This window comes from Chrysochloris asiatica, unplaced genomic scaffold (assembly GCF_000296735.1).
Source record: "Chrysochloris asiatica unplaced genomic scaffold, ChrAsi1.0 scaffold00007, whole genome shotgun sequence".
Lineage (NCBI taxonomy): Eukaryota > Metazoa > Chordata > Mammalia > Afrosoricida > Chrysochloridae > Chrysochloris > Chrysochloris asiatica.
In genome coordinates this window covers 36,131,616-36,147,439 of record NW_006408525.1, presented here as the reverse complement: position 1 = coordinate 36,147,439, position 15,824 = coordinate 36,131,616, and the positions used below count along the sequence as shown (strand labels likewise).

At 43.1% G+C, this 15,824-nt stretch overlaps 1 protein-coding gene across 1 annotated transcript in view; it reads left to right on the top strand.

Moving 5' to 3' along the window:
- The first annotated feature begins 64 nt into the window (after nucleotides 1-64).
- Nucleotides 65-15,824, top strand: part of BPTF (bromodomain PHD finger transcription factor) — a 164,470-nt gene continuing 148,710 nt past the window's right edge. The window contains exon 1 of the mRNA XM_006833731.1: nucleotides 65-656. Within this exon, the coding sequence (XP_006833794.1) occupies nucleotides 65-656 (592 nt within the window). The remainder of the gene's footprint in view (nucleotides 657-15,824) is intronic.

The following is a 15,824-nucleotide window of genomic DNA, read 5'->3' as shown; positions in this document are numbered from 1 at the left end:
CCGCCGCCCCTCCGCCCGCCCCTCCCCCCTCCGCTTTCCCTTCTCCCCCCGCCTCGGCTCCGACATGAGGGGCCGGCGGGGCAGGCCGCCCAAGCAGCCCGCGGCTCCTGCTGCGGAGCGCTGCGCCCCGGCCCCGCCGCCGCCGCCGCCACCCACGTCCGGACCCATCGGGGGGCTCCGATCGCGGCACCGCGGCAGTAGCCGGGGCAGGTGGGCCGCCGCCCAGGCTGAGGTGGCGCCCAAGACGCGGCTGAGCTCACCCAGGGGGGGCAGCAGTAGCCGGAGGAAGCCGCCGCCGCCGGCCCCCCCCAGCACCAGCGCCCCGGGCCGGGGGGGGCGAGGAGGCGGGGGCGGCAGGACGGGGGGCGGGGGCGGCGGCGGCCACCTGGCCCGGACCACCCCGACCCGGAGGGCCGTCAACAAAGTGGTGTACGATGACCACGAGAGCGAGGAGGAGGAGGAGGAGGACATGGTCTCGGAGGAGGAGGACGGCGACGCCGAGGAAACCCAGGATTCCGAGGACGACGAGGAAGATGAGATGGAGGAGGACGACGATGACTCCGATTATCCGGAGGAGATGGAAGACGACGCCGACGACGCCAGTTACTGTACTGAAAGCAGCTTCAGGAGCCATAGCACCTACAGCAGCACTCCAGGTACCCATCCAGCCCAGTGGCTGCGGACGCTTCCCCACCTCCTTCCCCTCCCCCCTGCTCACTCCCTCTCGTGTGCTGTGCATCCTGCTCCGGCCTCCCTCCACCCCCGGCGCCCCCCCAAACCGAGGGGAAATGCGACGGCACATCCAGTGGCAAAAAACTCGATTTACAAGAGGAAAGAGGCGCATTGTTCAAAATGGAGATTGCATTGTTGCACTTTGCAGGCCGCTCTCTCGCTCTCTCTCTCCCCGGGCCCCCCTTTTTTTTTTTCCTTCTTCGAAACGTGTGCCAGTGCAGTGTCTCCACTGGGCACGATGGAAACTTTGGCACACGCATATCCATTGCATTAATTTCTCTTCTCTTGTGTTGGTTTGGTGTTTGGGAATGAAAGAAACCTCTTGTTTTCGCAAACCTCTTTGCATTTCGAATGGGGTGCCTTTCGATTTGTATGATCTATCTGCTCCTTAAAAGGGGATTAGAGATTCAGACAGATTGTGGCGGACATACAAACAAACAGAACTTGCTTCCCTTCACCCCACTGGCTCTGTGGTTTAAAACTGTGCGAAGGAAATAGATGAGGTGGGTTAGTAGGGGAAGGAGCCTCATCTGGTCTTGTGTGTTTGTTTTTATTCCTTGCTGATTCCAAAGCAAAGCGGAAAACCGAACCAAAGTGCGTTTGCGAATTCATTCAATTAGAAATCACTTTGGTACAATACAAAATAAAAGTAAAAAAGAAACAACGACAACAGAAACCCCATAGGAGCAGTCATCTTAATTGGATGGTAATCGCTCAGCTTGGGAAAGGCAGTTTCATGTCACCTGTTGCAGAAACTGTGTAGTCGATCTACCAGACATAATTGTTGAAGATGACCTTTTGGACCAACTCTTAAGTCACACAGCAGAAATAGTGGGAGGGGATTTATTACAAAATGACTATTTCTTTTTGCTCATTCTGAGGCTAAAAGTCTGCCCTGGGTCAGTAATGAACTCCATGATGACTCCTCTTTTGTTTTCTCACAGAAAGTTTCGTGCTGGTGCTGAAATGCATTTTGTTAAGAAACAAAACAAAACCCCCCAAATACAATTGCTGTTTTGTATTAAATGCGAAGTTACTGTTTATTACATTTTGAAAGACAAAAACAAACCACCGACATAACTTGTAGCAGAAGTTTAGGAGACTGTATTTTTGTTCGTCTGAATTAACTCAATTAAAATCTGGTTTTAAGAGCATTTACAAAGCAAAGTTTATGTGGAAATAGGATCTTAGAAAAGTAATTAAAGTGTGTCTCTTGTTTTTAAAAGAGATGAAGATAGTAGAAGGGGTAAAATTTATATATATACACACACACACACACACACATATATATTTATATATATATGCACATATATGTCAATTATATATATGTGTATATATATAAATTATATATACTATAGATATATCAATTATATATCATATATGTATATATGTGTGTTTATATAAACACACACACACATATATATGTGTATTTTAAATAAATGCTTAAGTACTTACTGGAGGAGGTGTAAACCAGTTATAGAACCATTTTAGTTACCCTGACATCAAATGGAAAAGGTGATTTCTTTTGCCTGATAAAGAACATGTCTATCTTTGTTGGAGGTGGAGAAAGGCTGGAGAGTGAGTGAAGGGAATGGATTAAGTGTTAAGTGTTACCCTTTTGCATGTAGAAGGGACTGTACACAAGTTTTTGCTTCTTGCCAGCTTAAGTTTGCTACATACTGTATAGTAGTAGTTTTTACTTTTAAGACATACCATGTTGGTCTGATTTCTGCAAGATCCTAGAATTGAATGAACTATATAAACTGAATTACACTATTGGAGAAAGTTTTTCAGGATATGTAGGAGCTAATGCTGCTTAGCTAAATTTTAACTGCTGCTTGAAGGCCTTAACAAATAATATTTCAGATTGATGGCTGTGTGTGTGATGAATTAACAATTATTTGTGGTGATGTTTCCTTAAAACAAACAAACAAAACAAGAAAAAAAGCAACTTGTGTATTTATGATGCATCTATGATATCTTTTTTTTTTTTTTTTTCCCCTGGATGATTTTGTAGCCTACGTTGTGTATGCTTGTCCTATCCTTTTATAAACTTAGGAACACCTTGAGGATAGTTATTGATCTTGTCTCCCTGAGCTTCCTTCCTAGCCATGCACATAGCAGGTTCTCATCAAAGATGGCTTGGAGAAGTGATGGCTAGTAGATGAAGTTTTGATAATTCTACAGTGGTCTCATAACTCCTAATGATTTTGATTTTGGTAAACGAAACATTGGTCTAATTTAATTTGGACAGTTTGGCGTGCACATGTGTAAAATAGCAGAGTTCCTGTGGTTTGAGCAGCTAGCTTGTGTTGCTTGTCAGGCATTTTCCTTTTTTTTTCTTGGAAGCAGTGCCAGCCTCTTGATTGTTTGCCTTTTGAAACTCATTATTTCTCCATATCATGATAAATGGAGGATAGTTGTGTTCTAAACTTGTAGAGTATATCTACTTTCTAGAATGAGCATCAATGCATGGCAGGTGAGTTGTTTCGGCTAAGTACTAGTTTAATCAGATTTAGTATCTTCTGTACTTCCTGGGGGGAAGGCTGTTGGGTAAATGTGTATATGTGCTTGTGTTTTGAAAGGAAAAACGTTAGGACTGGTTTAAGATGCCCCAAAAAGCACCTGAAGAAATATGGTTGATGCAGTTGAACACTGTTGTACTTTCATGCCTTAAAGAAGAATATTTATCAATAATTTGGAACAATTTGATCAATTTTTGTAGATTTGAATGTTGGCTTGAAGTCCTGGTATGGTGCTGTAGTATAAGCACTGGACTGCAGAGTCGGTGGTTCAAACTCACCAGCCACTCCTTGGAAACCCTATACAGGGTCGTTCTAAGTCAGAAGCAACTCGATGGCACTTAACAACAACTGTGTTGGCTTACCCATTGCCATTGAATGGATTCCAATTCGTGGCAACCCTACATTTCTGAGTAGAACTGTACTCCTTAGAGTTGTCAGTGGCTGGAAAGGAACTGTAGTAGCACTTTGGGTTAGGCATTGGGCTATTAACTACAAGGTTCGACGGTTCAAATCCACCAGCTACTCCTTGGGAGAACGATGAGGCTGTTTGCTCCTATAAAGATTTCCAGTCTCAGAGTCATTGTGAGACAGAATGGACGTGTGATGGTCGCGGGTTTTAATCTTATGGAGGAAGGACATTAACAGGCCTTTCTTCCATGCTCCCACTGGGTGAATTCGAACCAGAAGTCTTTCAGTTAGGAACTGAGACCAAACTGTCTTCACTAACCAGAGACCTTTTAGAGTGTTGTTGTTAAGTGCCGTGGAGTCGGTTCCGACCCATAATGACCCTGAACAGGGTTTCTGAGGCTGTAAATCTTTACGGGAGCAGAAAGCCTCATCTTTCTCCCGCGGAGCAGCTGGTAGTTTTGAACTGTTGACCTTGTGGTTCGCAGTCTGATTCATAACTACTACGCATTAAATTCTTACTCTAAAAAATAACTAATTCAACTTCTATTTTTAAATAATAAAACGATGCAAAGTCAGTATTAGTTTAATTTAAAAAGTTTATTTATTGGAGAGGAATTTTTTTGTTTTTTATGGAGAGAAATTTAAATGGCTATCTAAAGTACATGTCCCATATTGCTGTAGGGATGACAGCTTATCAATACAAAATTGAAATCTAGTTTTTCTGAAGCTAGAGGCCTTTGATCCCATAGCTTTTCTTAATTTCTTTTTAATTTTATTTTGTATTTCAACTTAATAGGTTTTATGACTTACTTAGATAATACATTGCGAATGAAGAGCACAGGTAATGTGGTTACAAGTCGGGCTGCTAACCTCAGGGTCAACAGTTTGAAACTACTAGCTGGTTTGAGGGAGAATGATGAGGCTTTCTGCTCCCATAAAGATTTATAGCATTGGCAACCCTCTGCAGGGTCGTTATGAGTCGGAACCGACTTCACAGCATATAACTACCACCACCACATTGAGAAGAGTATAGAAAATATTTTGAATTAGGTATTTAATAAGGTTCTGGCAGCCTTTTGAAATTTAGCATTTGCTGCTTAAAAAATTAAATCATATTGACATGGAATGGGTCTTGCACTGAACTTGTATGGGACTTCTGAGAATACTTACCTGAAAAATTTGAAATTTGGATCCTTTAACGTCAGAAAACAAAACCTTGGTGTTCTCCTAGGAGAGTTAGTTGGTTAGGCATAGCTGAAGCAGGCCTTTGTCTTTTGAGTCACCTCATGTGTTGTGAAAGGAGCCTGGTGATGCTGTAGGATAAACATTAGACTGCTAACCTCAAGATTGGCTGTTCAAAGCGACCAGCTGCACCAAGGGAAAAAGATGAGGCCTTCTGCTCCCAGACAGATTTACAGTCTAGGAAACATGGAATTGCTATAAGTTGGAACTGACGGGATGGCAGTGGGTTACATGCATGCGAAAGCTGGACAGTAAATAAGGATGACTGAAGAAGAATTTGAATTACATTGTTGGCAGAGAATACGGACTATCCCGTGGATGGCCGAAAGAACCAGCACATTTGTTTTGGCAGAACTACAGCCAGAAAGCTCTTTAGAAGGAAGGCTGGTGAGACTTTATTTATCACCCTTTGGTCATGGTGTCAGGAGAAGGCCATCATGCTTAGTAAAGGAGAGGGTCAGGGAAAAGGAGCTGGATTGACACATGTGCTCAAACAGCAGGGCCTGTGAGCATGGCATAGGCTCAGGCACTGTTTCGCGTTGTTGTAATAGGGTCACTATTAAGGGTCAGAATCCACTCCAGGGCACTAACAGCATCGGCAAGGGTTGGAACAGTGGAGATTGTAGGCAGAAATGCCATGAGTGAACTGCATGTAGATTTGCCGAAAACAGAATTTGTTACTGGTTTGGCAGTGTATTTATTCCAGGACTGTCTAATTCCTGATTGCTACAAGTAAGAAGCTCTGGTGTGGTGCTTGTGGGTCAGTGCACAAGGCTGGCAGTTCAAGCTCACCAGTCGCTCCTTGGAAACCCTATACAGAATTGCTGTGAGTCAGTACCAACTCGACGGCACTTAACAACAACAATACAAGTGAGGTACATGATGCAGTGGAAATTTATGGGACTGGGGAACGCATACCCTGTGAGCATGGGGCTGTGGACAGTGAGGACGGAGCAGGGAGAATATTAATATATTCAGTATTTCAGTGTGAGCTAATGTACTGAATAGTGAAGTGGGGGCAGTCTCAAGTAAGCGGACCATCAAGAGCATGAGTCTGTGAATAGGTAACACTCCTTTGTATGCTATGTTGGGCAGAACCTAGAATGATTATTGTTGTTAGGTGCCATCAAGTTGGTACAAACTCATAGCGACCCTATGCACAAAAGAACGAAACACTGCCTGGTCCTGGGCCAGCCTCAGAATTGTTGCCATGCTTGAGCCCATTGATGCTGCCATTTTGCCAATCTCGCTGGGGGTCTTCCTCTTTTTCTCTGACCCTCCACCCTCCCAAACATGATGTCCTTCTCTAGCGACTGGTCCCTCCTGACAATATGTTCAAAGTGTGAGAGACAAAGTTTGGCCATCCTGGCCTCCACTAGACCAATAAACAACATTCTTATCAATGGAGAAAAGATTGAAGTTGTCAAACGCTTCATTCTTCTTGGATCAACTGTCATGGAAGCAGCAGTCAAGAGATCAAATGATGTATTGCATTAGGCAAATCTGCTGCACAAGACCTTTTTAAAGTGTTGAAGAGCAAAGATGTCAGCTTGAGGACTAAGGTGCGCCTGACCCAAGCTATGGTATTTTCAATAACCTCATATTCATATGCATGTGAAAGCTGGAGAGTGAGTAAGGAAGACCCTAGAATACCAGGCTATAATCTGTAGAATGATGGAGGTTGCTGAGTGTTACTAAATTATTTTTCACTCCTAAAGGGTATGCTGTGTTATCATCAGCATGAGCATCACACCTAAGCAAACCCTGGAGCTCTTTCCACAAATTGATAGGATTAGTAGAGGAGATGGTTTCTGAAATCCTCTCTCTTTTAAATTGGTTTCCAGTCTATTTCATGTGTGGGTACTGGGGATCTATCAGAAGACCTGGGTACAGTGGGCTGTGATTTCAGTCTGACCTTAGGAAGTCTGACGTAGCTTCTGTTATGCAAGATAAGTTGGAAAGGGAGCTTGATAGATGGTGGGATATGGGTGGGTTTAGAAGTCCTGACTGGTGGCCCTGAAGGCCTACTTTAAGTAGTAGCAGTGGGAACTACAGCTATCTTAGGGAAGAGCTTCAGCGTTTCCCTTTAAAAGTGTAGACTGAAAGCAGGATGTATCAGATTGATGCCTCTGAGAATGGTAGCGCTTTCAGTATCTATAGGGGAAGTCAGGAGTATAAGGGACATTAATGAGGTCTGTTTTCAGGTATCCTTACCTAAAGGGATTAAACATGAGGGTTAAAGAAAGGGAGGGCCAAAAGAGTTACTGAAAAGTTGGGCGATGTGCCTTGTGAACAGTGCAGAGGGAGCCTAGGTGTGTGTCTTATGTTCATGCTCGTTTCTTCTCTGTGCTTCCCCATGGGAATTTTTGGAAATGGAGCTGTGCATTGAACTGGGTTTCAGGTCTCTTTAGCCCGTCTTTCCTCATTCCTCAAGCCCCTTGTCCAATCTGGGGCTGCAGATTCTTGGGGGCGGTGAATCTGGGTGACACAGATAGGAACCATCCTATAGCAGATGTCTCCTTCCTTTGCTTGGAGTGGATTCCTCCTTCCCTTCTCCAGACCTACTGATGGGGAACTCGTGGACAGTGAAGGAAACACTGGTCCTGCTCCATTTCCATGCCCTTCATCAGACTGTTGGGATCCATAGACTTTTACTGATTTTGTATTCAAGTCACATTTCATTGTTTGGAGCCTGCCACATTTTGTTTATGTGTTCAGTAGTTGATGGGCATTTGGGTTTTACCCTTTGGCTGTTATGACTAATGCTGTGAAGAGTCAGGTACAGGCTTTTGTCTGGATTTATGTTTATGTCTAGTTCTGTTGAGTGTGTATACCTGGGAGTAGAACTGCTGGGTCATTACAAATTCAATTTTAATAGATTTGGACCAGACTTTTGTTTACTATAATAGTTTCTAATCTAAGCAGAGTTCTCTTAGGACAAAAGAGAACTGGATTGTAAATCTTCCAAGTGATCTATGGCGTTTTAGATTGCTTTGGGTCAGCTCGGAGAATTTATTCCAGAATTACAAGTGCCATGAGTAATTTGCCAGATAGGGGTCTTGTCATCACCATTGGTTCCCTACCTGGCAGTGTGAGGATGTGTGACAAACATCAGAGGCACCTGCGAATGTAAGCTCACCACAGAATTGTAGGCTGTCTTGATGTATGAGGACCTGAAGGTTCTAGATGAATCTTTTATGAATGTCGAGATTCTAGAGGGATGGCATGTAGCACAGAAATGTACAGCGCATAGAATCGACGGTTAGACTTCACGGGGTTGAACTGTTCTATGACATTGGGCAGTTTGCTCCGCTTTCTGTGCCTCACTCTGTTCATTTGTCGAATGGAGATGCCCTGGTCCCTAGTTCAGAGTGCTGTGACGGGTAAAGGAGGTAGGAAGTGTGAAATGCCTAGAGCATTGCTTGGCATGTGGTAAAGACTGAGTTCATGTTAGCTAGTCTTACCTGTGGGAACTGAATGTGTGGCAACTTTTCTTCTTGAACCGAAGATGGTGATTTGGTGACAATATAGTGGCCTTACTCATGATGTAGTTTTTATTCTACCAGAAGCTGTGCCTACTAGGCTGCCTCACAAAGTACAAAGATATTTGAGGACTACGTTTAAGTAAAAATGCACATTAAAACAAAGAGCTCTATTTTTTTCCTCTTAAAAAGAAATAACAAATGTTTGACTGAGCCATTTAAAAACTTGAGTTCACCTAGTTGTGTGGCACTGTGGGTTAACGCATTAAGCAGTTCAAGTTCCCTGCCCCCCACCCATGACTTTTCCATAGACTACTGCTTTCGCCTCTTTTAGCTGATTTGTGTTGTGTTTTGTATTTACCACAGATGCGGATGTTACAGTTATCTAAGCTGTTTAGACATTTCTCTCCGGGCTCTGTGAAGGTAGATGAAGACTTGGTGATGTTGAGTGGGTTCTAACTCATTGTGACCCCTTATGCCCAGAGTAGAACTGCTCCTTAGGATTGCCAAGCCTGTGTTCAGAGGCACCTCAGGGTGGGGTCTGATTGCATAGCTCTAGTAAAGTTCTTTGGGCCCTCCCTTCTGCAGCCTCCTAGCTCTGTAAGTCACTTGACCATCATATTGGACTGCTTTTTTGTTGCTTTTGCATGTTGACCCTTGTTTCTGGATTGGCTTCTGTTTTTTACTAGAGCACTCTGTGCCTCAATTTCCTCCTTTGTAACTTGGAGATAGATTGTTGTTGTTATGTGCCGTGGAGTCGGTTCTAACCCATAGCGACCCTGAACAGGGTTTCCGAGGCTGTAAATCTTTACAGGAGCAGAAAGCCTCATCTTTCTCCCGCAGAACAGCTGGTAGTTCCAAACTGCTGACCTTAACGTTTGCAGCCCAATTTGTAACCACTATGCTACTAAAGTTTCTTATACCTGGTGCTTAGTTTAGGGTGTTGTGAGACATAAATGAGGTAATTCACGTGAATTGCTTGGAACAGTGACTGGCATGTGGTAAAGACTCAGCGCACATGAGCTAGTCTTACTGTGGCAGCATTTCTTGAACTGCTGAAGGTGGTGCTTCTGTGATAGTATCGCGAGAAGTAAACTTCTTGTGTCATCATTTCGTGTCTGAAAATGCCTTTTTCAACCGTGATACTCGATAGGACTCCTGGTGTGTTGCTGTAGGATCAGCGCTGAACTGCGAACCACGAGGTTCAAAAAGTAGGGTCACTATGAGTCCGACCCACCTCCATGGCACTTAACAACAGTAACAACAGTTAGACGGATAGTTTGGTCCAGTATTGTTGTTAAGTGCCATTGAGTCCATTCCAACCGATAGCGACACTGTATAGGGTTTCCAAGGAGCAGCTGGTGAGCTTGAACCACCGACCTTACATTTCAGACAACTTTGCAGTCTGACACATTAGCTCACAGCGCCACACCAGGACTAGTATAGGGTCCTAAATTAAAAGATGGAGTTTCACTTAGAATTTTGAAGCCTGCATTGTCTTATAGCATCTCATCTTGCTGCTGAGAAGTCTAGTGCTTTCCTGATTACCTGCTTCTTGTCTCACTTGTCTTTTTCCTTTTTAAAGCTTTTAAACTCTTCATTGTTCCTGAAGCTTGGAAGTAATAGCCCTTGGTGTGGATCTTTTCTCATTCATTGTACTGGGTGCTTTGTGAGCCCTTTTAATCTAGAGACTCTTGTCCTTTACTTCAGGAAAAATGTCTTATTTGTATAATTTTCTTGGTTTTAATATCTAGATTAATACCTTCTGAATTTATTTTCTTATATTTAAAAAAATTCTTTGCCCCAGCCATGGATGCAGTACATCTGCTTCTCTCAGTGAGGACATTTCTGGTTCCTTCCCTGCCTCAGATTACTTTCCTCTGTTTTGATTTTCCCTGTCATACTGGAGGCTCTGTTCAAATGCCTGGGGGGTCCTAGGCTAGTCATATTTAGAAGTGAGGCGCACTGGATAATAATTTGTTTGTCTAGAGTTGGTTTTTATGTATTTTTTGTTTTCTGTCTTTTGCATTTTTCTTACAATTGTAAGTTTGGTTTCTTAACGGAAGAATTCTGTAGTCTCTCCTGCCTGAGGCTAGGAATTGGAGAATGAGGGCCTCAGATGTCCAGTAGTCTGGGATGAAGAACACTTCTCAATGTGCTGATCACTTGCACTAAACTTCCTGTTCATTGGAACCCTGAGCCTGATGGTCCAGGGGTCTTGGGGCCTCTGGACCCTGAGCTATCTAACTCCTCCCTACCCACCTCGGAGGATTCTTGGAATGGATTGTCTTTGATTTGAAAATCAGGTGCCTCTTCTCCCCCACACTCTCTGGATTCCTCAAGCAAGCTGAAGTTACCTTATTGTTTGTGTCTTTTTTGTTATATTTGCTTTTTACCTTTTTCCTTTCTTTGCTGTCAATTTACCAAGATGAGTAGAAAAAGATGTAATTTCTGTTACAAGTTTGCCATTTATAGCTAGTTTCACTAAGTGTAGTTTTCCAGTGTAATTGCCCGTTGCTTTCAAGCTGCTTCCGACTCAGTCAGTGACCCTGTAGGACAGAGTGGAACTGTTCCTTAGGTTTCCAAGAATGTATATTTTGTGTATATTTTTATGGGAGCAGACAGCCACATTTTTTCCCCATGGAGCGACTGGTGAGTTTGCCAGTCTTGCAATTAAGCAGCCCAGTGCTTTAACTTATTTGTGCCATCAGGATGCCTTACCGTGTCATTAGGACATTTAAAAATAATACTTTAGTATTCATTCTACAAAGCATTCTGTGAAAAACTTCAAAGAGATACAGAGCTAGATAAGAAATGGCCTCTGATCTTAAGGTCTGTATTTTTTTAGAAACGAGAATAACAGTGTGAAATAATTGTAACATAAAGAAAATTATGACAAGTGCTGTAAAAACCATAAAGGAAGTTAAGAAGAGAGGTCACAGTCTGTTGGAAGATCTGAACCCGTGTCAAGAACAAGATTGAATTTTTAATGTTCCTTGAAAGTTAGGTAGGATTGGCCTACGTGGAGGTTAAGTAGGGAGAGGGGAGAGGACAGGAAATACTGTGAGTGACAGAAGGTGTATGCTCAGGGACTTTGTTGTTGTTGTTAAGTGCCATTGAGTCGGTTCTGACCCATAGCGACCCTGAATAGGGTTTCCGAGGAGTGGCTGGTGAACCTGCACTGCCGACTTTGCAGTTCAAACGGCTTTGCAGTCTGGCGCATTAACCCACAGTGCCACATCAGGACTCCATATATCAGTAATTTCAGTGTTAAGGAGGTAAGTCGCTCGAGAAATGGTTGTGTATTTGGCCCAATTTGAGTAACGCTAGTCTGAGGGATTTATACTTATCAGTAGGCAGTGGGAACAGTTGTTTTTGAACTGGAACACATCATAATAAAACTTTGCTATTTGAAAATTACCTACCTGGCCTTTATATATAGGATTTATTGGTATATAGGACAGGACTGGTAGTTTTTAATACTACATGAAATTCAGTTGTATGGCTTTACCAAAATTAAGCTGTTCTCTACTTGTCTCTGCCTCTGGTAGTGTAGTGGTTATGAATCGGGTTGCAAACCTTAAGGTCAGCAGTTCGAAACTACCAGCTGTTCTGCGGGAGAAAGATGAGGCTTTCTGCTCCTGTAAAGATTTGCAGCCTTGGAAACCCTGTACAGGGTCGCTGTGAGTCGGTTCTGACTCCACGGCACACCACCACCACCACCACCTTCAGTGATTATTCTTTTAGATAAATGTTGGTTCATAGCTCTAATTTTTTTTTTTTTTTTAACCCCCTAGTGTGGTGCTGTAGGATAAGCATTAGACTGCAAGGTCAGTTTGAACTATAAGGTTGGTTGGTTCAAACTCACCAGCTGCTCCCCGGAAACCCTATACAGGATCGCTATGAGTTGGAACTGACTCTATGGCATTGACAACAAAGAATAAGTACTGGAGTCCTGGTGTGGCGCTGTAAGATCAACACTGGACTTCTAACCTCAAGGTCAGCGTTTTCAAACTCACTAGCTGCTCCTCTGAAACCTTATACAGGGTTGCTGAGTTGGAACCAACTTTACGGCACTTAACAACAACAGGATAAATACCTAAAAGTTGACTCACAGTTTTTACAGCTTTTAATAGATATTGCTACTATGTGAAGAGACTTAAAAGTTTGTGGAAAAATGAAATGAAAAGATAAGGGACTTTATCACATGAACTTTTTGAAGCCTGGTGTCGCACCGTGGGTTAATAATATGCTGGACTACAAAGCCAGTTTGAACGGTGGGGTCAGCAGTTCAAGCTCACCAGCTGCTCCTTGAAAACCCTGTACAGGGTTGCTATGGGTTGGCGCTGACTCACCAGCACTTACACAGTCCAAACCCACTGTGCTTAAGTAAGTTACAATTCATAACAGCCCTGTGTGAGGTGTTTGAAGCTGTAAATCTTTTTGAAAGCAGAAAGCCTCATTTTTCTCCATTGGAGTGGCTGGTGGGTTTGAACTGCTGACCTTGTGGTTAGCATTCCAATGCTTATATATATATATTATAAAGTATTCATTCTAGAATGTATATAATATATTCATAAATGTACTATAAATCTGCTGCACAAGGGCTCTTTAAAGTATTCAAGAGAAAAGATGTCAGTTTGAGAACTTAGGTGCACTAACCCAAGCCATTGATATTTTCAGTAGCCTTATATGCATGTGATAGTTCAGCAGTGAATAAGGAAGACCTTAGAAGAATTGACACATTTGAGATATGGTGGTAGTGTTGTTGTTATGTGCCGTGAAGTCAGTTCCGACTCATAGCGACCCTGTGCAGGGTTTCTGAGGCTTTAAATCTTTACGGGAGCAGAAAGCCTCATCTTTCTCCTGCGTAACAGCTGGTAGGTTCAAACTGCTGACCTTGAGATAAGCAGCCCGATTCGTAACCACTGCGCTACCAGATCTCCTTGAGTTATGGTGTTCTAGAAGAATATTAAAAGTACCACAGATTGCCAGAAGAACAAACAAATCTGTGTTAGAAGTACAGCCAGAATGCTGCTTAGAAGCTAGGATGGCCAGACTTCGGCTCTGATGCTTGGTAAAGTGTAAGACCAACAAAAAAGAAGAAGCCCCCCCCCAACGAGATGGGTTGGCATAGTGGTGGCATCAATGGGGCTCAAGCGTAACAATTATGAGGATGGCTCAGGACCGCGCAGTGTTTCGTTCTGTTGTGCTTAGGGTTGCTGTGAGCTGAACTGATTCATGGCACCTAACAACAACAATGTAAAGCTACTAAGTATGTCCCAACCAACAGTGTGTGAGAGTCCCCATTTCACCAACATTATTTATTTAAAGACCATCTTTGCTTTTGAAAAGATATCTTATATGAATTGATATTTCTTTGAGTTGATAAAGTGTAATACTTTCGTGACTGTTGGCATCCTAATCGCTATTTGTGGTCATGATTTTCTTCCCTATATTTTGAACTCTTCAGTGGATAAATACTTGTTGAGCCACTTGATAGTGAGTGTTGTCCCAAACAGGATCCATGCTTTAGTGCCTAGGCCCAACCCCTCATTTCCCTGCTCAGTGACTAATAGTCCTGCCCACGAAAGTACTGAAAAGTGAGGAAGTCATGGTGCCTTTTTCCTGTGCCTCACGCGCCATGGCAGGCTTCTTACTAAGTCCTGTTTGATTTACATCTTAAATGTCGTTCAACTCTATGATCCATTCCTGCTAACAGTTCTTTTATGTCAAGTCCTCCTTCATTTAACCTCTTGAAAACTGCCTGGTGCCTGCCCTCCTTTTATCCATACATCCTCTGACCATGTTATGTTCCCTTGTAAAACTCTTCAGAGAGGAAAAATGGTTGTATTTTTTAGTATGGCTTATGGACAGTTCATGATTTGACTTTCACTTCCCCTGCCTCATGTGGTACTTAATTCATCTTGTCATTTATTAAAAAACAAAAGCCGAACCCATTGTGTACTTGCCAAGTGCCAGGTGCTGTGAGAGGCAGTCTCTAGTAAGCCAGCCTTGGTGAAGCTTCTTGGGCTGCAGGGGAGGCAGTCAGTATGTGTCTTCACAATTGCTTTGAAAGGGTGGGGAGAGGGGCTGTTGTTATTAAGTGCCATCGAGTTGGTTACAGCTTAATAGTGACCCTGTGCAGGGTTTTCGTGGTTGTAAATCATGTGGGAGCAAAAAACCGTCATCTTTTTCCTGTGGAGTGGCTGGTTGATGGACTAGAATCCTTGACTTTGTGATTCATAGTCCAGTGCTTATCTCCAGGAGGCACAGCTTCTCTTTAAAGGGGATTGTTGTTGTTTTGTTAATTAAGTTCTGTGGAGCTGGTTCTGATGTACAGTGAGCCTGTATAAGGTTTCCAATGAATGAATGACTGGTGGGTTTGAATTGTGGACTTTACTGTTCAAACCGACATTGCAATTGAGTGCTTATCATATAGGGTCACTCCAGGACTTCTTAAAGGGGGGTTGTTGTTATTGTTGTTAAGTGCCATCTAGTCGGTTCCGACCCATAGCAACCCTGTATAGGGTTTCCGAGGAGTGGCTGGTGAGCTTGAACCACTGACCTTGAAGTTCAAATGACTTTCCAGTGTGGTGCATTAACCCACAGCGCCACACCAGTAAGTACATATATGATGGTGATGTGCCATGGAGTGGGTTCTGACTTAAAGTGTCCCTGTACAAGGTTTCCAAGTCTGTAAATCTTTACGGGAGCAGAAAGCCTCAACTGTCTCACGTGGAACAGGTGGTAGTTTTGAATTGCTGACCATGTGGTTCGCAGCCAGATTCATACACAACCAGAGCTCCTTAAGTACTTATATAGGGAACGAGAAAATGCTCCTCTGAAGAAGTCACAATGAAGGATATAACTGAAGTACCGGGGTGAAGGGAACTCTAGACGTAGGATCAGCACAAGCAGTAGGTTTAGAGGACAGCACAAAAAATAAAGTTTGTTTTGTTTTAAAGGAGTGAAGGTTAGAGTTAAGACTGTGGCTAGGCCTAGGACTTCCTTTAGTGTTAGAGTTATGGTTAGGGACTGGGTTAGTGTTACGGTAAGACTAAGGCTAGGAATAAGACTTGATCTATTGTTTAGGGCTGTTGTTGTTGGTGGGTATGTTATATGCCTTGGAGTCGGTTCTAACTCCTAGACCTAGGAATTCCGAGGCTATAAATCTTAATGGGAGCAGAAAGCCTCATCTTTCTCCCATGCAGAGGCCGATAATTTTTAACTGTTGACCTTGCGGTTAGCTGCCCAGCTCATAATACACTACACTATCAAGGTCCTAGTTTTTTTTTTTTTTAAGGTTTTTATTGTGGATTGAGTGAAAGTTTACAGGGCAGATGATCAGTTTTACATTCAACAAATCATACACCTTGTTTCATTACAATGATTATAATCCCCTCCATGTACCATCAGTTAACAGTATTTCTCT